Below are 20,075 nucleotides of genomic sequence, written 5' to 3' on the forward strand. Positions count from 1 at the left end.
TATTCTGTATTTAGTGTCCTATTCACATAGGACAAAATTTTGGAAAAAATCCCAGATCAATCCTTATTCCAAACATACACAGATGCATTTATTTCCCGATTTCCTTTTTTTAAAGAACAAGCAAGAGAATTCTAGGAAGCATGAATATTTCATACTGAATGAAGTCCAATACATTTCTGGGAATCCTGGTCAAGTTCTTAACAAACAAGTAAGGCATTGGGCACTACAAAGCATGGAAGGGTCATCCAGAGAAACCAGGTAGCTTTATACACCCAGGGAAGACTGAAAATAACTGTATAACTCCATGTACTTAATACATCTATCTATCAGGACTGACCCTTGCCTTTTAGACCAGAGTGATAAACTGAAGATAAAATGCCAAGTTTGCTGTTTTTTAATGTAAGGAGGAAAAAGAAATTAAGAGAATCAAATTTTCATCCAATGTGCCTAACTGTTCAGCTAAGATCTCTCTGGGAGTGATGTGAACCATCTTAAAAGGAATCCAAGCCAAAATAGCTTGAGGAAGTCCAGATCTGACAGAATTGTCTGGACTGTCTTCATTCACTTCTAAAGCAGACCAAACTAAGATTCCACATCGCACACAGCCTCCCGCTCAAGGAATCCTGGAGTTACCTCTGATTCACTCCTACGTCTTAAGTTTTGTCTGAAAATTCCTCCTGGGCTTCTCTGTTCTATTTGTGCTGCCATGCAGGAGTTTTTCATACAGCGGCTATACCTTCCTTTAGATGATTGTTCCAAAAATACTGAGTAATATATTCCTAATTAAGCTATATCTCATCCTTGGAGCTTAATAGTGTCACCTACAAATTAAGACACACCATTAGCCCAAGGCATAAAGGTCTGCTGAACAGGGCTGATGCTATGGTATCAAGAAATACCCTGGGCTGGATATAAAAGAGGTTGAAAAGCAAAAAGTTAGTATCACCACTTAGATACCTCAAAGGTATCTGAGGGGAGTTTAAAGCTTTCATCTTTGAGCAATCACCTGGCAAGCCTTTGTAAATAGTTCCAACCCACTATCAGACTGTTAATTCCCCTGTTTCAGAATAAGGATACAGCCGTGGAATTCTGCACTGGTGGGAATACAGAATTTATAAGACAGGTATGTGATAAAGGAATAAGAACAGTGACCTGGCTGCAGCTTTTGACTGTAATTCCGGGAAGGCGACGTGGCCTTGGACCACATGATCTATCTGAAAAAGAGAAAAGCAACGTTTTGGGGACGATTACATCTTAAAAATTCAGTCCTGGAAAAAGGTAATACAGTGTCATAACTTTAAAAAGACAAGGGAGCTTCTAAATTACTCACGAGATGTTAAGTCCTAGTCCGAGTAAAGCCAATGACAAAACTCCCACTGACATTACTGGATTCAGGATTTGGCTTAAAAACAGTATGAAAAAAACAACGAATGCTGCATCAAAAATAAGCAAAATGCTAAGCATGCAGCTCCTCAGTCAGAAGAGCAAGCCAAAAAGATGACTTTTTTCCTGTCCAACACTACCTGAGAGCATGTCCTCTAGCCTCTCCCATTCTCTTGCATGCATATCCTCATTGGAATTCTACCAGGAGCATCTTCTTGGCCCAAATCCCTACATCTTTCTGTATCACACTGCTATAATAAAACACAAGGTGTGGTCATCCTGATAGATGCTCCATATGTTCATTGCAGGAAACAAAATGTATACCCTGACAAGCAATTATTGCTATAAAAAAAGATCAATATAGGCTCTGTCTTACACTAAATTTATAGGTCAGCTTGTCCTTTCACTCCGGAGTGGCTACCATTACTCACAAAAGAAAGTACCAGGTAGAATAACACGGGCTTTTAAGACAATAATTCAGCAGGTTTTGTGGCCTCTTGGTAATATCCCATCAGAGGTAAGAGTAAAAGCTAAGGAGGTAAAACGAGAGCTACTCAAGAGCACTGAGTATATTTGGCAATACCTATTGGCAGCAAACCACATTAAGTATTTAATTTTTAACAGCATGAGTCTAGTCCTTAACCAGTGTAGGAAAACATATAATGAAGCACACACATCTGAACATGGCAATAAAAGCAATGCATGCCTGTTCTTTCCAAGATTTGCATCAAAGCCAACACTCAAACATGTGCATGCATTAGAAACAAAGCTCAGGCCTGAATTTTGCAATCTTGCATAATCTCTTTAGAACATAGAGGCAGCTCATAAATTCAGAAATAAATCTATAAATAAATATCACATATACGTGGGTGCTATGAAAACACTTTACACAAAAATGTTACAGAAGTTATGAAGTTAGATATTTAAATGCCCTTAATTCAAGACATGGGCACATGAGGGTTTCATCTAGAAACCCTTTTCTGCTATTCTTTATTTTACAGTTTGTAATGATGTCATGCCATCCTTTGTCTCTGTTGTGCAATATCTTTCTTCCTATAAATTTTGAAAATCCAGTGCAAAAGCCCATCTAATACACAAACAAACAAGCTTTTTCAAAACAAGCGGAATTCTTAATTCTTCATTTGGACTCCACCTGAACTAGTTTTCAAAATCCAACTGAATTTTTTCACAGCTGTATCAATAAAAAAATTAATTAGAGATTTTTAAAGGGAAGTGTATCAGTTTTACTTTTAAGTAGTTCAACAGACTGTTCAAATTTCATGAAAAGAATTCACCTTTGGGCATAGATCAAGCTATGAAAAGAATCCCAAAACATGTCAATTTTTTTGTTTTCAGAAAGCTTCAAGTATGAGAAAGCAGGATCTTAAAAAGACACAAAGCAGGATCTTTAAAATCACAGAGATAATGAATGCAAACTACCCTCCACACAGTGCACATACACTGTTTCCTTCTATGGCTCTCTATGTGTTTTCTGTACGTACAACCTCAAGAAAACCACATGAGATATTCTAAGAATGTTTTAATAAGACAGCCTCCCTAATATACCTAAGAGTACTTAGAGCTGACTCTTGCTATGGGTCCTAACAAGACCGTGCATTTTTTCCAGCAATTTCTTTAATGACTCAGGAATGTCTTGTTCTCTGCTACTGGAATGGAAGGGATTTTTAAAATCATCTTTCTGAAATGCCCCAGCTCTCATGGTACATTTTAAGTGGGGAACCACACTGAGCCAGCCAACAAAAAACACTGACTTGCTGTATCCTCTCTACAACTTAGTTAAGTGTCTTTACTTGCTTTGGATTAAGCACATAGAGACTTCTCCTCTCAAAAGCGTTCTTACAAAGAAACACCCAAGATTTGCCATTTTCCTTTTAAAGGGGTGATGTTATGAGCAGTAATTCGATTTTACTTCTGGTTGTAGCAGTTACCTACAGAACGGGACACTTTGGTTCTAGCCCCATCTTGACTTGAAAAATTTAAAGCACGCGCATCCCACCTGCTGCAAGAGCACTACAGCCATGAGGCTACGGATGGGTTGGAGATGGGATGGGAAGCAGAGGCTGCAGGAGAGGAAGAGGGATGACTCTCCCACTGAAGCTGTGACACCCTACAGAGAGGAATGTCGGATTCACGTGGCCAAGGAGAGAGCACAGGAGGGAACTCCAATTCATAGCTCAGCGCTTAGGGTGTGTCTGGGCTTCCTGATCCAGGATTATTTCTGTTTCTCATTCAGTGACTGTTCCATATGGAATGTATAAATGCAGTGATGCCCCAATCTACTACTTCCTGGACATGTACTCCGATCACCAGGCTTTTAAAAAGGTGGGTGGTGCTAGGTCTGAGTAAGAGAGCAATTATGCCTGCAATTTGTGAAAGACCAAACCCACCTGTATGTTTGGTGAGCTTACAGAGAACACCCACAGGACTGGGCCCGCCTCCTGTAGTTTCCCAAGAGGAGCTTCCACCTCACCCCTAAGGGCAGTCAGTATTTCTACACACTGAGCAGGGAGACACACAGGCAGCTTTAGAAGCTTCCAGGGTTAAGCAGCCACTAAGGTCTTGCTGACACTTTTGGACTCAAGCCTAAATACTGTTTTATACAGCTAGCCTTTCTTTAAATTTGACATCAGTGTTTTAGTTCTGACTGCCTCCCTATAAATAAAAAAATTCATTTTTAGAGAATGCAGTGTGGTTTTAATATTTATTGATAAATTAACCTAATATAGTTACGACTCTTTGCACTCAAGGAAAGAACTGAGGTGACAATATATGCAGCATCTATCTAGACAGGATAACATGTTAATATATTACTATTCTGTCCAGACAATACATCTTTCATTTATGCCCATCAATGAGCACAATTGTTCTATATAACACAATGTGTATCATTTTCTTTATCTCAAAGTCTATCTCAGCCTCCTGCTAAAATAAAGAATGAATGCCTATTTGCCTATAAAATAATAATAATAATCATCACCACCATCACAAAAGGAGGAGATGCACTTAGTACTCTGCCTCATATATAATCCCCTATCGGTATGCAAATGAACAGTTTGTAAGAGACAAAACAATCAACTAATTGTTTATTACTTTCAGCAGCATGGTATCTCTTATGATCTTACGGAGGTGTTTCAGGCAGAGCTCTGCCTGAATTGACAGTGAAACTATCCCGAATGACAGCACTTATGGCAGACCTCCCACCTTGGAGACCGTTTGTGTCTCCGAACACTTACCAGTTTTCCTGTAGCACTTTGACCTCCCTCATTCAACCACAATCCAGGCACCATTGCAGAGAAATAAGGTCCCCAAACCCCAGGCACAAAAATGGGTGTTTCACTGACCTGGAAAAGCAAGAGAAAGCTCTAATGAATCAAACTACTTGTCAAAGTAGGTACTTCACAACTAATGTTTGGCAGCTATTATAGTCCAATACCGAAAATGATTCCTGTTCCTCTACCGGAGTTACCAATATGAGTGGAAATGTATAGGTAGAGATTTACTCTAAGGAGAAGGTGGAGAAATATGTCCCCCATTTGCATCATTTTTAGATGATGTGACGCAGCTGCAGCTACTGATTGCACAACTGCCCCCACTCACTCCCATTTACACAACAGCTGGGTCTGGCCATGCAGAAAGTAAGAAATTTCAGGAACAGGAACTGTGTTTTACAGGGAGAGAGAAACTGCCTCGTTTCTGTAGAAAAACACATTCCTTAGAATGAACAGTTGGATACAACACTCTACTTGACTAACATCAGAAAATAAGCCAATGTAATCAGCAGCCGGTGTTTATAGAGGACTCATCCTCTGTGTTTTCAGAGTTAAGAATCGAGATGGAATCCTGCTGACAGAGGACAGTGAGGTCCCTCAAGATCTGCTGTCGACTCCTGAGGCTTGAAGCAAAACCCCAAGCTCCGGTGCTCTTACAGCGCTATCAGGAGAGTTAGGTGCCTTGGGTGCAAGCTGCAAAGCTGGGCTGGGCAAAAAGCGATTTGCTTGTGTTAGCCAACAGGAAACATTTGCCTGGGTAAACATTAGATTCTGCCCCTTACTTAAGGTTAGCTTTACACAAACCACTCCTTCCTTCACACCTGTGAGCCCTTTCATCAAGGCAGATATCTAAGCACTATCTTCCAGAAACTGAACAGGACTGTATGCTACCGCTTGCATACAAATATACCACCCACATATACAGTGATATCCTGCTCCTGTGCTGTATTTCAGTGGTTAGACCACTCAGGATGTGGGAGACACTGGTTCATGTCCTCTCTCTGCTTCAGAAGATGCAAATTACCAGTTTATAAGGGTGGAGGGCATTTCCTTCCTCTTACAAAGCTGTTCCGCTTTCAATAGACTACACAGACTTTCTAGACTTTCTTTCTGGTTCAGAAAGAAAGCCTAAGGAGGTACGCTATCTAGGCTAGCAAGTAAGGCACAGCACACGACAGGGAATGGGGCAGTGGAACTTGGGTCCTAGTACTTTCTACAAAGCCTAGTTATGTATTCTGCACTGGTTGAACACATATAATTCTTGCAGCAGGGGTTGGAGAAGACAGGTCATCCAGCCCCAGGCAGGCTACCTGCTCCTCTTGGAAGCATGATTCATGTTTTCTCTTCCAGGACCAACAGAGGTATATACATTTGAGATATACGTAGCCATGATTTCACTGGGAAAAGAGAATGGCAGTGCAGTCCTACACGATCACAAGACGCATGAACGCACTTCCCCCTAGTCCGTGTTAGTGGGATGGCTAAATCTGCAACTGTTGTTCTCTAGAAGGTGAGAAGTGCTCCAAGAGGAGGAAACAAGAGAATTCCTTAACAAAGTAAGTCTGTATGTTTGCAATTCTGGAACAGCAAAAAAGCGAGGTCTTAGTCAATGGGACAATGTTATTTTGTATTTAGACCTTGCTCTTCATTAGCAAAATTCTAGACTCATTGAAGGATGCTTAAAGATTGCTATTGATTTCAATAAGGCCCGCATTTCACGTCAAAATAGTTTTGAGGAGGAGCAATTAAAAATTCAGGCCTGTTCCTGGTAAACTTGATGCACATTCTCCCTATATTTAAACAGGCCAAACTTTAAAGACAGTTTTTGCTAGCAACTAGGGAATATGCTCCAAGATGCAGTTTACTGGCATTTGTGCATCACACATGTTTAGTAAATACACCAGCAGGGAGGTTTCTGCACAAACAATAGTCTGTTCAAGCCATAAACTTACATTACAGCTGATTCTTGTCATGAAGTTAAGTAGGAAAACAAAACAACAAAAACTGGTTTCTCAAAACACACCCCTACGGTGTCAAGCCATCCTGATTTCTCTTAGGAACACATCTAACAAATATCAGAATCTTGCTCAGTTCTCCCCTATCAGCTCTAATGCGTTGACTTACTTTCGCTAAAGATGTATGCATGCACATGTGTCTGTGTGTCTGCACAAGATTTTGGCTGACTAAACCCATTAAAGAGCAAGAATAGCTGCACTGAATTTAAAAAGGCATTTATGACTCCAAGTGGACGAAGCTACGTCAAAAACATTGCAAAGACATTTGGTTTTGTTTTGTTTTCTCTTAAAACTACAAATTAATACAGCTTTGAGTTTTCAACACCTCTATGGGGCAAGCCTTCTTTTACAATTTCAATAACAAAATGAAGTGCAACAGAAAGCAAATCCTAAAATAACCTGATTTTTAGACCAATTCCACATCACTGACCTTACTGAGAACACAGCATAAGGTCAAAATTCCCAGTTAGTATCTGCTCCAAACTAGTGATGGAAGAGTGCTGAGAACCCAGACATCCCATCTCATTCCCATCCTACAGCTGTGGACACAACACATGTCTCTACAGGTGGGAAGGAACATTTAGGGCAGAGGGGCCTGGGTTTTTGAAGTCTGATCTCAAAATATTTTTGATGCAGCAAACTTTGCAGTACTCCGTACTCTACTGTGATTTCTGAAGAAAGAATCTAGCTATACCAGATGTATCAAGCTTAAAATCCAACTGCTACGTAGTCTGAAGAAACCAAATCGTCTAAGGGTATTAAAGGCACAAAGATGCTTTGTGAAATCAGGGAAGTTCTAAACATCATGAAGGACAATACAGTTTTTTAAAAAAACAGAAGAACAAATCCTTCTTCTATCATTAGTCCACAATTTACCAAATTGTCCTGTATGTCTGATAACACAAAAAGGTTTAGATTGATTAAAAGACCATACTCTCTCTGGAGCCAGTACTCCTGGCCTAGCATTTTGGACACCCACAGGAATTTGCCAGGACAGGATATTTCCGTGCTGGCTCTTCTCAAATTACACTTGAGACTTACATATCATTTTACTACTGAAGTACTGTTTGTACACATTCCAGCAAACTTTCAACACATAAACAGAGCAAACGAGCGAGCTGCGCGTCCCCACACTGATGAATATAGCCAGTGAGGTACTAGGTTATCATTTTATTCTGCTGTGGGAACTTTTAACTGGAATAAAGAACATTGGCTATCATGCTGGGCTTTATTGATACCTCATATGGCACCATCAGATTTCCTATTTCCTCCTTCCACTTAAAGAGTTTAATTCGCATTTTGCAGACTCTGGGTTTTGATGCACGTGGAAAGTGAGAAAACTGGGAAATAACATACTCCCCAAAACAGACACGCAACCTTTGAGAAGCAACAGGGTGAATATTCTTCCGTAGATATATGCGTAAGAAATAGCAAATGGTTTCCATTTCCCCTCCTTGAAATATTTGGACGATGCTTAAGTTTTTCAAGCCATGCAGCAGCTGGCATTTTTATTTTCATAATAAAAAGTCCAAATTCTGTTTGAATATACATACCACCCAATCCCACTAAAACACATGACTAGACATAAACGTAAGGTTGGAGAAATAGTGCAAAGCTTGCCACAGAACCCAGAAGATAAGCACAATTTGCCAGAGTCAGAGCTATTTTTGTTACACTAATACCATGTCGTTTTCATAGCTTTCTATTGCCTTCAGACATTCTTAGGATGATATAGGAGGATCAATGTGGTGTCATTATTTTTTTTCCTTTAATGAGCTTAAGAAAATCCTTAATCTTTTTAGTAGAAAAACAACATCTGTTTTAGATTTATGGGCAATTGATTTTTATTTTTAAAGCAAATAGGAGATGTCATCCTTCTTTGAAAGTTAAAATATGAATTCAAAGGGAGCCTCAGATTTTCTGCCTTCTATTTAACTTAAATTCATCCTGTGACACATTCCTATTGTGAGGCATAGTAACGTTTATTATTTTTTACATATAGTGAAACTGAAACACAGAGAGGATATCCTCTGCTAGATGTTAGAATGATCTCTGCACAACAATCATTGCAGCAGGAATTTGAAGATGGGAGATGAGAAGAATCTGAACCTATTCACACTTTGAGTCATAAGCAGCTTCTATAAATATTTCAGTTGAACATATTCACACGGAGACTATTGCCCTCATCTGTGATGATGCTTACTTACAGAAGTATTATACTCGGACGAGCAATTCCATCTCACAGTTATTCTATCTGTGGATGGCGAAGAACCCTTTTGTGCAGGAAAATGTCACCTTTCCATGTCTCCCCAACACGCACATTCCTGCTTGCTCAGCCCATCATTTCAGATGAGATGAGCATTAAGCAGTTCCAAGATTCCTTTGAAGGGAAAGAGAGTTCACCACCTTCTGAAAGGGAGAAGAAGGGGAAAAAAGTTCTGTCTGGGAGAATTTAACCTCAGTGTGGGCTTTATAAAAGATCATACTAATATGTAAGATATGTAAACATTATAGAGCAATCAGAAACAAATGAAATGATTAATTCAGTTTAACAATATTCAGCTGTGGTGCAACTGCCAGAAGGCACTTTTTGTTATGAATAGATCATTTGGATGAGTTACAGACCAGATTTCAACCCTGGCGTGTGCTAGGAAAATCAATGTCAAACTATCTAAGATCAGAAGGTATCAGCAGTACATCTGGCAGCCCACAGAAATGAAAAATGTCTTTAAAATACATAATGCTATATAGAACTAAGCTAAAGTATGAAATGACCTGCTTAAATGGCACTAATACGAGATCTGTAATGTATTTAATTTAGTTTAGCCCTTCCCACTTGCCTCTCCCGCTAGAACAAAAACAGGCAAAAAAATCCACCTCTATTGTAAAAGTCTACATGGAAAACAGCACGACTTACCACTTATAGCCTAACTTAACAGCTCATGTAAGTGAACCAGACAACTCAGTGCCTTTAATCCAAACTAAGTTCAGCTTTCAGAGCTGTCATTTGGTACAATGAGTAGAACAGAACACAGACCTTCACAGACGAGAATCACCTAGGCATACAGCCATCCCATAAAATGAGCAAGTTGCAATGTGAGATTTATTTTACTTAGCTTTGTTCTGCTAGACTAGCTATAATGATCAGGCACATGCTTGTGTTTCCTCCTCAGTTTTATGTAAATGTTACGGCAATCAGAGACAAGATAAAATAAAACATACCACACTGGTGAGAGCAGTTTTATGGAAGTATGAATTTCAGCAGAATTTTCTTCCTTAGTTGACACCATCTGCTTCTGGTGTAGGCTTACATAAATTCCTTACAATAATACTATCAGAGAATTTGGTTATTACCTGAAAAGTAAATCTTTATATTAACAAGATATACTGGTATATATCCATCATCTTCCATTTTCATTTCTGCTTCCTAATATTGGGCCTCTGATATCTGGCAGCATTCTAGTGTCGCTATCAGATTCTTTATTTACTTGCAGTATGCCATAGAGAGAGAAAATCAAATTTCTGTGGAACTATTCTTGACTTACACTCACTTACATGGAAGCAAAATTAAGCCTTCATTCTACTGTCACAACTTTTTTAGAGTAACCATCTGCTAATGAGAAGGTAGGTTGGAAAATTTGTTTGAAAATCACCTCAGTTATCAGCTTCTATAGCCAGAAATTCAGAATAACAGCTGCTTTTGTTAGGCTAAGGCAGGTATGAAAAAAGATATAAGATATTAATGGAGAGCAGGGAAAGAAACAAGGAAAAGCACCATATCAGTCACCAACTAATAAATGCTCTTTACAGTTCTGGACTTTGATCATTGACAAGTCAAATACTTTCATTAACTTCTCTGCTGACTTTTAACTTTCAAAGTTTCTGACTGACTGTGGATTGAGAATACTGACATTCATTCAATTCAGGGGGTTTACATTGATGCATAAGATCCTGTATTAAGAAAACTGTATCATTTTGCTTCTGCTGACAGATGGGTCTTATATAGCTATTCGACCACAACTCTCTGACAAAGAATGAAAGAGATTCATAAAAAAAGGAGAGAATTCAAAGGGAAACCCAAGAATGTTTCATTTCTAGGTTTCTGGTTCAAACTTAGGTCATAGCAATAGCTACTGAATGTGTGATTTAATAACAGCACTTTCTGGTGGCATATATATTAACTGGGCGGAGTTGGGGCATGCAATTGTATTTTCAGCGAACTGATGCCTACTCTAAAATTGCCATCCTGGCATTATTTCTCAAGCACTAAATGGGTTTAAAACTAAGCTTCCCCTTAACTCTGGAGGCAAGTCTTCAGATTAAGCCTACGGTGAGTACAGTCAGCTTCTTAAAATATATTTATTATTAGCAGTAATTACAAATTAAACACATAACAGCATTCAAGCTTTACCCTGATGTAAAATATAAAGAAAACAAGGTCTTGGAATGCAAGAAATGTACTTCAGAACACAAAGGAAATTAAAAATTATTAATATTCCAATTCCTATAGGTCATATACCACCAGTAATTCATTTGATTATATTTTAAGCTTATGTCCCCTGGCCATCATCGGTTTGCTATGTAGTTGCATAGCTTGTGGTGGCAAGTCACATAGCTCTCTTCCATGTGACAGGTTGGCATCCCCTGGGCCATCCACAGTGACAGACTTGCTCTGCAATGATACTAAGACTAGGCCACAAAAATTTTTGCACAGAGCTAACTTTATCCCACTGGAAGCTTGAAAGTTACTTGAGCGACAACAAAATAGATACAGAACATGGACTTTGGGATTCTGCCTGAACACACCCATCCACAGATGATTTTGGTAATCTGTTTACATGCAGTTGAAGAATTCTGGTTTATGTGATGAAATCACTTTCACAAATGCCTTGCTGAATATGTGCTCCATCATTTGTTGCCAAGGCTATGTCACAGGTTTACCAAACCCAGAGACCTGGGAAGTTACTAAACCTTAGAAGCTCCCATTTAGTTATGAGAATGGCAACAGAATGAATCAAAGCAAAACAAAATTGTCCAACTATCTCTATCGAGGTTGTGCAACAACAAAAAAAATTCAAAGAAAGACATCAGGCAATATTTTTGCGGTATAAGATACCGTAAGATAAGATTTCTGACTATGGAGCCAGGCAAGGTTGAAAGAGACAGACAGAAAGGCAGATATCATCCAAACCAGAAAAAATCATGCAAGAGAATCAAAGGGTTCTGGGCACTGCCCAGAGCATAAACTTATGGCCAGAGAGTGGCCTGTGGTAGGAAAGTTGAAACAGACACATGTATTCAATATTATTTTTTTGCCCAAGTTGGTTTCTGTTATGTTGGCTGTAGTAAAGACATGTTTTTATGTCACTCGTGTCCCCTCACTGCTGTTAGTCTCAGGAGAGGTGAGTGTAAATGGTGACTGCTCACAGGACTGGAGCTCTGGCAGAGGTGTATGTGCCTACGTAGTTCTCAGGGCCTGAAGCAATCGGCCTGAGGGGTCTCGGAGGAGAGTTTACACCCAGAAAATGTAATTGAGCAGCTGAGAGAGAAGACACTGATATTGCTTATTTACACACCACAATAACATTAAGAACATAGGTCCACCACATTCCAGTCCAGCAGTTCAGCAAGGTTCCAAGTGCAGCAGACCCACAAAGGAGATGTATGACAATATTTAAACAAAGACCTTTTTGATTTTGCTGCTTATTCTGCACTTGGTAATATCACAAACTTGTATGACAAAAATCAAACCAATCACAGCCACAATAACACCCTTAAGTAAAAATTACAGGAATTAGAAACATACAGAGTATGCATCAAAATGCAGACTGGGATCTGAAATTTCTGATGATGATTTGGAGCTCGTATTCCAGTTCAATCCCTGCTTTAGTTATTTTCTGGGAAAAACTTTCAGTACAACCTAAAACTAGAATTCACAGATGAATTCTTAAGGGCTACCGTTACCTCTTATTCCAAATAGTAACCCTTATGAGAAGGGCAAATGTGAATGACACACATGCAGAACTATTTCTAATTTTCTAAATTTTCCATAAAACATTAACTGGTCTACAAACTACAGACCAAACAAGGTATGTGATTAATGCCCAGTAAAGAAACCACACTCCCAGGGCAACTTGATTGCCTCATCTCTGAAAATATTTCAGGTGAGTTATGCAATGGGACTATATACCGCACAACCTGGCTTTATATCTAATAAGAATTAACTAGAGGAAAACTTCACTGGGATTATTAAACATTTCCACTGTGAGATTTTTATTCAAGGCTAAATAAGGAAAGGTATTGGAAAAATTTTAAATCTTGTAATTTTGAATGGAAGAATATGTTGCATCACATTAATATTAGTTATTCAACTTGTACTTAATTTATGTTTATGGGTATAAAGAGAAATTCATCTGGACCAAGTGCTTCCAGCCTTGGAAGCCAAAGCTTCAACTTGTACAAACCAGTATATTAACCATCAACTTCCATGGAAATATGTTGATTTTTACTGTCTGTAGATCGAGGCTAACACTTGTATTTAGACACTTCAGTAAGTACTCTGATTTTCAAAAAAGCCAAAGACCCACATTTCCCATTGATTTCTGGCTCAAGAACTTAAAACATGAAGCCAGCTGTTAGGGATCCAAACGTGGACTGGGGCACCTACCCTTAGAAAGTATGTTGGCCCTAGTCTTTTAGTGTCTATAATTAAGAATGCTAGCAAATATCCATACAGGTGAGAGATACCTCTTCAAAAGAGGGACAGTAGACACTTAGATACAGAAGAAGAAGAAAGAAATCTGCCTGCTTCTGCATGTTCATGTTCTTCATTTCCTAAAAGTAGGGAACAAAAGAGTTCTTGAAGACAGCTCCTGCAGTCAGTGCTTTGCCTCTAAGAACACCACACTAGCTCCTTAAGCACGCTTCAAAAACTGAGAACTGGACATGACTTTACTAGACATGCTCCTCAGCAAGGAGGATGACCACATACTGAGATGTTTACTGCTTGAAAACTAATCTACCAGCAGAAACTGTAAGGCAGTGTTTGGGGGTTTCCCCCTGATCCCAGAGGATCCTGGTTCTTAAAAGAGTTAAACACATCAGTTAAAATGTTGCTTAAAAGTGACAACAACAAAAAAATCAAATTTAGCGGGGAAAAAAACCCCCACAAACCTGTTTTATTCAGCTGTATTTTATTTTACCTTTTAAAATGCAACAGATCAGGCCCTTGCCAAGAGCAGGGAGTGCAAGAGGTCACAGGCTGCACTTGTATAAGCAGCTTTTCTGGAGGTCTGCCACCAGAAGCCAGTTTGAAGTTGCATTTCTGAGAAAACCTTCTGACAACGGATGCTATGGGCCTTAACTAACTCACTGTACTCCTTATCAGAGCAACAGACCCCTCTACAAGGCAGCCCATTTTTAGATAGCAGCCAGGTCCAGCCTCTTCATCTGAGCTGACTGTGGGCATTTTATGCTTTTTTTCAATATGCTGCATCAGTTTTCAGCCAATGATATGTATGGTATTAGTATGTCTTAGGGTACAGCCGCATGAATAAATTATTATGGGCAAAACTAGGAGGTCAGTTGCCCAGCAAAACCACCTCTATTCATCATCTTTCTGTGGTGTATCGTGTGACAGATCCCAGGGACCTCGCACATTCCACAGGAAACCAGGGCCAGGAGTGCTAATGCAGAGTTGCTGAGATCGTGCAAATATACACTATAGATTACTTAGATAATTTCTTCGTCTGCCTGTACTCTTATTACTGGAGTACCCACTCTGGTTTTGTTCTGTCCTCGTGAGGAGAAAATTAATTGGAAATGTTTAATACATGGTACTGAAATCCAAACAATATACGATACTTAGCCACCAAACTCTCACAAGGCTACCAGCCTTGTCCTTGTAGCTCCTTCCCATTCAAACAAATCTTCTCCTACCTGTACATATGGAGCCTGTCCCTTCATGTACTTTTTGATAAAAGTGTAAGAGAGAGACTACAACCTATATTCTCATTATCTCTCTATGTCGTAATAAAGGAGTTGTGAGGAGGATTAGAGATATCACAAACACATGATCTATGACCCACTGTTTAAAAGCAGATGATGCACTATGGAAAAAAGGTGCAAGGAAGCGTTAGGAGATGCAGTGCATCTCTCAGCCACCTCATCTTATCTTTACCCAGGAGCACTCTGGCCACACAAGCTGAGAAAGCCACACCTGAATAATGTGTTCTTCAAGTCATGTTTCAATCGTTTGCTGAAATTTGCCTGCTGTTTGCAAAAGATGAGAGCTGTAACAGGACATGAGCGTTTGGAAGCTGGCCACTTAAAAGCAGAAGCTAGAAGAGGAGCATGGCTTAATGGTATCCGTATCAGGAGCATTAAGTAATCACCCTACCATGCTACCTGTAGCCACTTGTGAGACAAACAATTAGAGAGGGGAAATACAAAAATCAATGTTCTGGAACAGACAGAAACTTCTCAACCTTCTATGAGATCCACAGAGAGCTGGCAGATTTCTGCCAGTGATCTCCTGACCATTGAGTGATGACTTTACAGACCCACTGCGAGCAGCAGACCTTCATGTTTGCACCCATGAAGCACTAAAAAAACCTCTGAGTCATATATATGAATCAGGTTCACTAACATCACATGTGATGGAAGAGAATGGCAGCTTGGGGTTAGGTAGCTCTACCATCTTGGAAGTTGGATCCCCAGACTCCTGTTATAAAGAGGCAAGTCCTGAATACTGTTCAGGTAAAACCAACTAACAGAAAATCTGAGCAGTAAGATCTATCATTCGAATTGAGCAACAGGCAAAAAGATCGAGATGGTAGAGAAGTACTCCTGAGACCAATGGGCTGGGGATGCTGCTTGCGATCCAACAGATGATCTTCTAAAAAGATATCATAAACTAAAAGGTGTTAGAGGGGTAGATGTAGTCATTTCCTTTGTAGAAGAATGACGCTGTTTTCTCTGTAGAAAGAAGAGTTTTATGAGGAACTGTAAGACGGTTGAGACACCAGACCCAAGAACTGAGAACCATCCCCAGAGAGGGGCTGGAGCAAGTGGATCAAACAGCTTCTGTATCAGTACAAGGAGAGGGCAGGAGGGTCTAGAGAGTAGTTTCAGATTAAGTTAGGTCATTCAGAGTCATATATGAGATAGGTCTCCGGAAGATCACAACGGGAGCAGAGAGAAGTCTAAGCACAGCATCCGCCTCTAGAACTGTCCCTGGGTTTGCTCTCCCCACACACAGAAAAACAATACCAGTGTCCTCAACAGAAAATTTGCACCCCTGTAAGTTTTTATTCCTCGGGTGTGAGGTTAACCTCCTGTGTTTATTCCAGGAAGCAAACTTGGAACTAAGCCTGGGACAACTTGAGAGTTTCAGCCCTGGAAGAAGTTAAGTAAGAAGTAATTCATGGGTAATCATTCCAGACGCATTCAGTGTCCACCATTTCCATCTGCCTAAATCAGAGATGCAAGAACTTCAAATGCCTTATCAGGGACCCTGACCGAATGCTCAGCTTTGAAACAAAACCTTTAAACTAGATGAATTTTGACGGTTCCAAGCTTGAACGTTCACATATATTTACTTCTGCCTTTTATCAGTATCCATTAACACTAAGCATATTTTATGTTTCGGCTTGGGAAAGTATACAACAGGCACATAGTAGCATATAATCCTTCTCTTTGTATTCCCAAAGGTCAAGGTCTCTTACATAAATTGGCAAAAAAAGACCTTTAATCTGTTAAATTGTTTTCAAGATCCAAAACAGAAAAAAAGCGCCCGCATCTGTGATGGGATTCAGAAGCTTTTTGCTAAGCACTTAAGCATGAGCGGTTCTGCATTGATTTATTTTATTGTTTTATTTAGTGAAATGTCTGGATACAGATATACAGATTAACCTTTCTTTTTTTGCTCATATTTACTGTGTCGCCTTCCTTGAAATGGGAACTACAAGTGTTTTGATAAATGGACTGAAAGGTTGTCTGGTTACACCATAGCTTCTGCTGTGTCCTCTGCTGAAATGCTATTATGTACCCTTCTAAAGCAATGCTGCTCCATGACTCACAGCAGCTACTTCTGTGCTTCTCATAACAATAGCTCACTGGGGATATAGGGCCTCAAACAATTTATACCACCCATTTATTTTTACTTCTCTTCCAATGATAGATACTCACTGTCACAAAATGCCAGTTTATGTGAAGATTATAAATCTTCCAGCACAGACAACTAACAGCAGGCCATTTTAAATATGCACTTTATAACATTACAATTTGCTGCTATGCTAAATTAAATTCCTCAAAGCTCATCACAATATGAACTAACTCCTCTCAACGTTTAAAAAAAAAAAAAAAGGCAAAAAGTCAAACCAAAGATCCATACAGCCTGCTAACCTGTTGTTCACCGTGGCCAGTAACAGATGGCTTAGGGAAGAGCATAGGAACAGGGTAAACATAAAATAATTCTTCCCCAGAATGTCCTCCCAGACTCCAGTGAGTTGAGGTTCAAGCAAATTTCTGTTATTACTTCCAACCAACACAAGAAACTTAGTCTTCAAAAGTGATGGTCTGAGATTGCAAACAAAGCACATTTTTCATGAAAGTTAGCAATCTCTCAGTAAAAAGCTCCATGTGCATTAGAAAAGAAACTTACTATAATGCTGACTTGTAAATCAGTATAAATCTTTTACAAGAACATTGGAGTTTTTTAAGTGTCTCAGAATTATTCCTTTAGCTCAGCAGCTTCAACTTTAGTTCTGGTTCCTAAACAAAGACGCCTCAGAAACCACTTGCAGCACTCTCTTATTTTAGGAGACTAGTGAGACCTCATCACAACCTGAAAGGTTAGGAACTGTGCACATGGAACAGCTGTGTCACAAATACTGGTGGATGCACCTCACTCACCAGATACAAAAACAACTCCACCTCCAAATGCTACTTAGGAAAATCCCACCAAGCCTCCCAGCCAAACCCTGTGTAGTCCAAGGCAGGCCCAGTCCTTGTCACTGTGGCTAGAAGACAGCAGTGCGACACGCTGGGCCAGCACAGAAACAGAGGGTCTCCATAAGAGGTTTCTAGCACTGACCTTTTCCCAAAGAGCTGATGGCAGAATTGTGAACTGTAGGAAGATGTGAGCTATCCTGTCTCATACCCCTTCCTGGAGATTGTATCGTAAGATCCTTGTCTTCTGTTGAGAAGTATTTTCATAGTTATACATAATATGCATGCTAAGTAGTCCAAGTCTTGATAACCCCAATCCAGTCAACTCATTGTTATCACATGTTGACAGTCCTGAAGAACTTGGAGCTTAGTAGCTGATGTGACAGAAATTCCAAGGCAAGGGTGGGAAAGAAAGCTCAGATGTGACATTTGAACAAGAAACTCAAGGGGGTTTTGCATGTAGGTATTATTCCTAACCTTATTATTATTTATGGGGGAGAATTATTCTTCAAAACCTACAGCTCTTACTGCAATCAATGGAAAATATCAAGGGAAACCAGAATCCTTTCAAATGAGGTCTGGTGTATTTATCTAGTCTGGATGCCCTTCCCACATACCTTAAGGCCTTCCTTATTTATTTATTGCATAAACCAGTTCATTTTAGAGATTTATTTTCCTTTTTCACCATTAGGTAAGTATTCCTTCTGTATTAGTGAAAGCCACTACCAACAATAGTATCATCTTTGCAGGTAAAATAAATCTTCTGCAATACCCCGAGTTACTGTAAGCAGATTTACATTATATGGGATATGCTATCACACACTATTTTAAACATATTTTTAAACATTTGAATAACTAAATGGGTAAATCCTGAGAACCTTACTTGGTGTTTATTCAGCCCTTACTTACTGAGACAAACTCCCAAGGACAGAGTAAACACTGAGAGAGGACCTCAGGCCTTCACCCACAGTTATAAACAATGAACTCAGCATAAACTGTGATTCCCGGCTGACGCTGGGGAAAAAGCAGCAGCTAATGCCTCTCCTCATTTTGCTTCCAGAATGATTATATGAGAAGAGATTTACTTTCTCCCTAATAAAACTTGCCCCATCTAAGATCTTTCCCCACCTACGCTGGAGCAGCAAGAGGAAACTTAGATGAAGAACTACTGATTCATGACAGGCTGAATAAAATTGAAAATAGAGGAAAAAACCTTAGTAAGAGGCCTACTGCCCAAATACTGATGAAGTTTGCCTGACTGGGGGATCTGCCGCTGTTAAGAAAAGTAAAAAGATACTTAGAAATACCACTGCATCTATACCACCCTGGACCATGGAGTCCTTAATACCCAGCACTCACATATCACGCCTTTCATTAGAAAGATCTCTGTCTGCACAGCTTCAGTTTTATGCTCATATTGCAAGTGGGTAAACTAAGGGAAGGCAACAATCTGACAGAATTGTACAGCAAACCAGCAACACTAAACAAAATTGGGGATTTTGACCCCAAATTCCACACTACTCCTTGCAAGTATGGCTAATTCCAAAATTTTAAAACAGAAAACTATTAAGTTGTTTTTCATACAATTATTGTATTCCCTTGAAAATGCTACTTAATTATTTCAGGGCCCGGAGACAACCTAACTGATGATCAAGGATATCCCTTTTCATATCTCATTTCATTTGTATTTTAGTTATTCTTTTACAGTTCAGTTAAGTTCTTGTAAGAAAAGGAGCACAAAAAGGAAGTCCTTTTTGTTCACCATGAGATCTAGACACATAGAATAAGCAGGCTGTTTAATAAATTCATGCCTTCTCACAAAAACAAGATAAACAAGGGATCTGGAAAGGCTATTCATTATACATAAATATGCTTGTGATCTGAGAGAAATCCCCTCTCCAGCTCTCCTCAGAACAGAACACTCCAGGAAGACACTCAGGTTTGCTCAAGACTGTGGGCTTCAGGCTAAAACATTCTTCTGGGTCTAGAGAGGAGCAATCAGAATTGGTTAGTTTGCAGCATTGATGAGAGTGTTGTACCTGTCAAATCTGATATCATCACTTCAAAGAATACAGAAAAAGAAAGATAAAAGTCTTCTGTTAAAGAGCCACTGCTGCTGCTGGACTTCCATGAACAAAACCAAGAATAATGATACATAAAGAATGAATCAAAATTAAGTTGCTTTACCCTGTCCCCTACAATGGACTGATGCTATGCTATCTGAACATCAATGAAGGAAGACAATTTTATAACTTTCCTAGATACAGAATACAGAATACAATCCCCTTCCTGCAACAGAATAAACAAAATCCCCCAAACCCTATTAAAATATACAGCTGTTATAGTTAGGAAATAAAGGTGCAAGACCTGCTAACAGGTAACCTTCAATCCCACGCTGCTTTAAGTAGAGAGGCCCAAATTAGGCAGCCCAGTATTT

The 20,075-nt window shown here is 39.5% G+C and overlaps 1 protein-coding gene across 19 annotated transcripts in view; it reads right to left on the minus strand.

Annotated features, from left to right (window-relative positions):
- The window catches only part of FGGY (FGGY carbohydrate kinase domain containing), a 326,148-nt gene that overhangs the window by 42,064 nt on the left and 264,009 nt on the right, over window positions 1–20,075 (minus strand). For 18 of the 19 annotated variants that reach the window (XR_011325680.1, XR_011325679.1, XM_069788599.1 and 15 more), the window contains 2 exons: window positions 4,638–4,745; window positions 1,153–1,214 (listed from right to left, as the gene is read on the minus strand). Coding sequence is in view for 17 of the 19 variants with exons in the window: in XM_069788599.1 (XP_069644700.1) it covers window positions 1,153–1,214; window positions 4,638–4,745 (170 nt within the window). In the remaining 2 variants the exon portion in view is untranslated. The remainder of the gene's footprint in view (window positions 1–1,152; window positions 1,215–4,637; window positions 4,746–20,075) is intronic. The other variant, XM_069788603.1, reaches the window with a different exon arrangement.

The sequence above is a fragment of the Haliaeetus albicilla genome, chromosome 8, assembly GCF_947461875.1.
Source record: "Haliaeetus albicilla chromosome 8, bHalAlb1.1, whole genome shotgun sequence".
In the NCBI taxonomy this organism is placed as follows: domain Eukaryota; kingdom Metazoa; phylum Chordata; class Aves; order Accipitriformes; family Accipitridae; genus Haliaeetus; species Haliaeetus albicilla.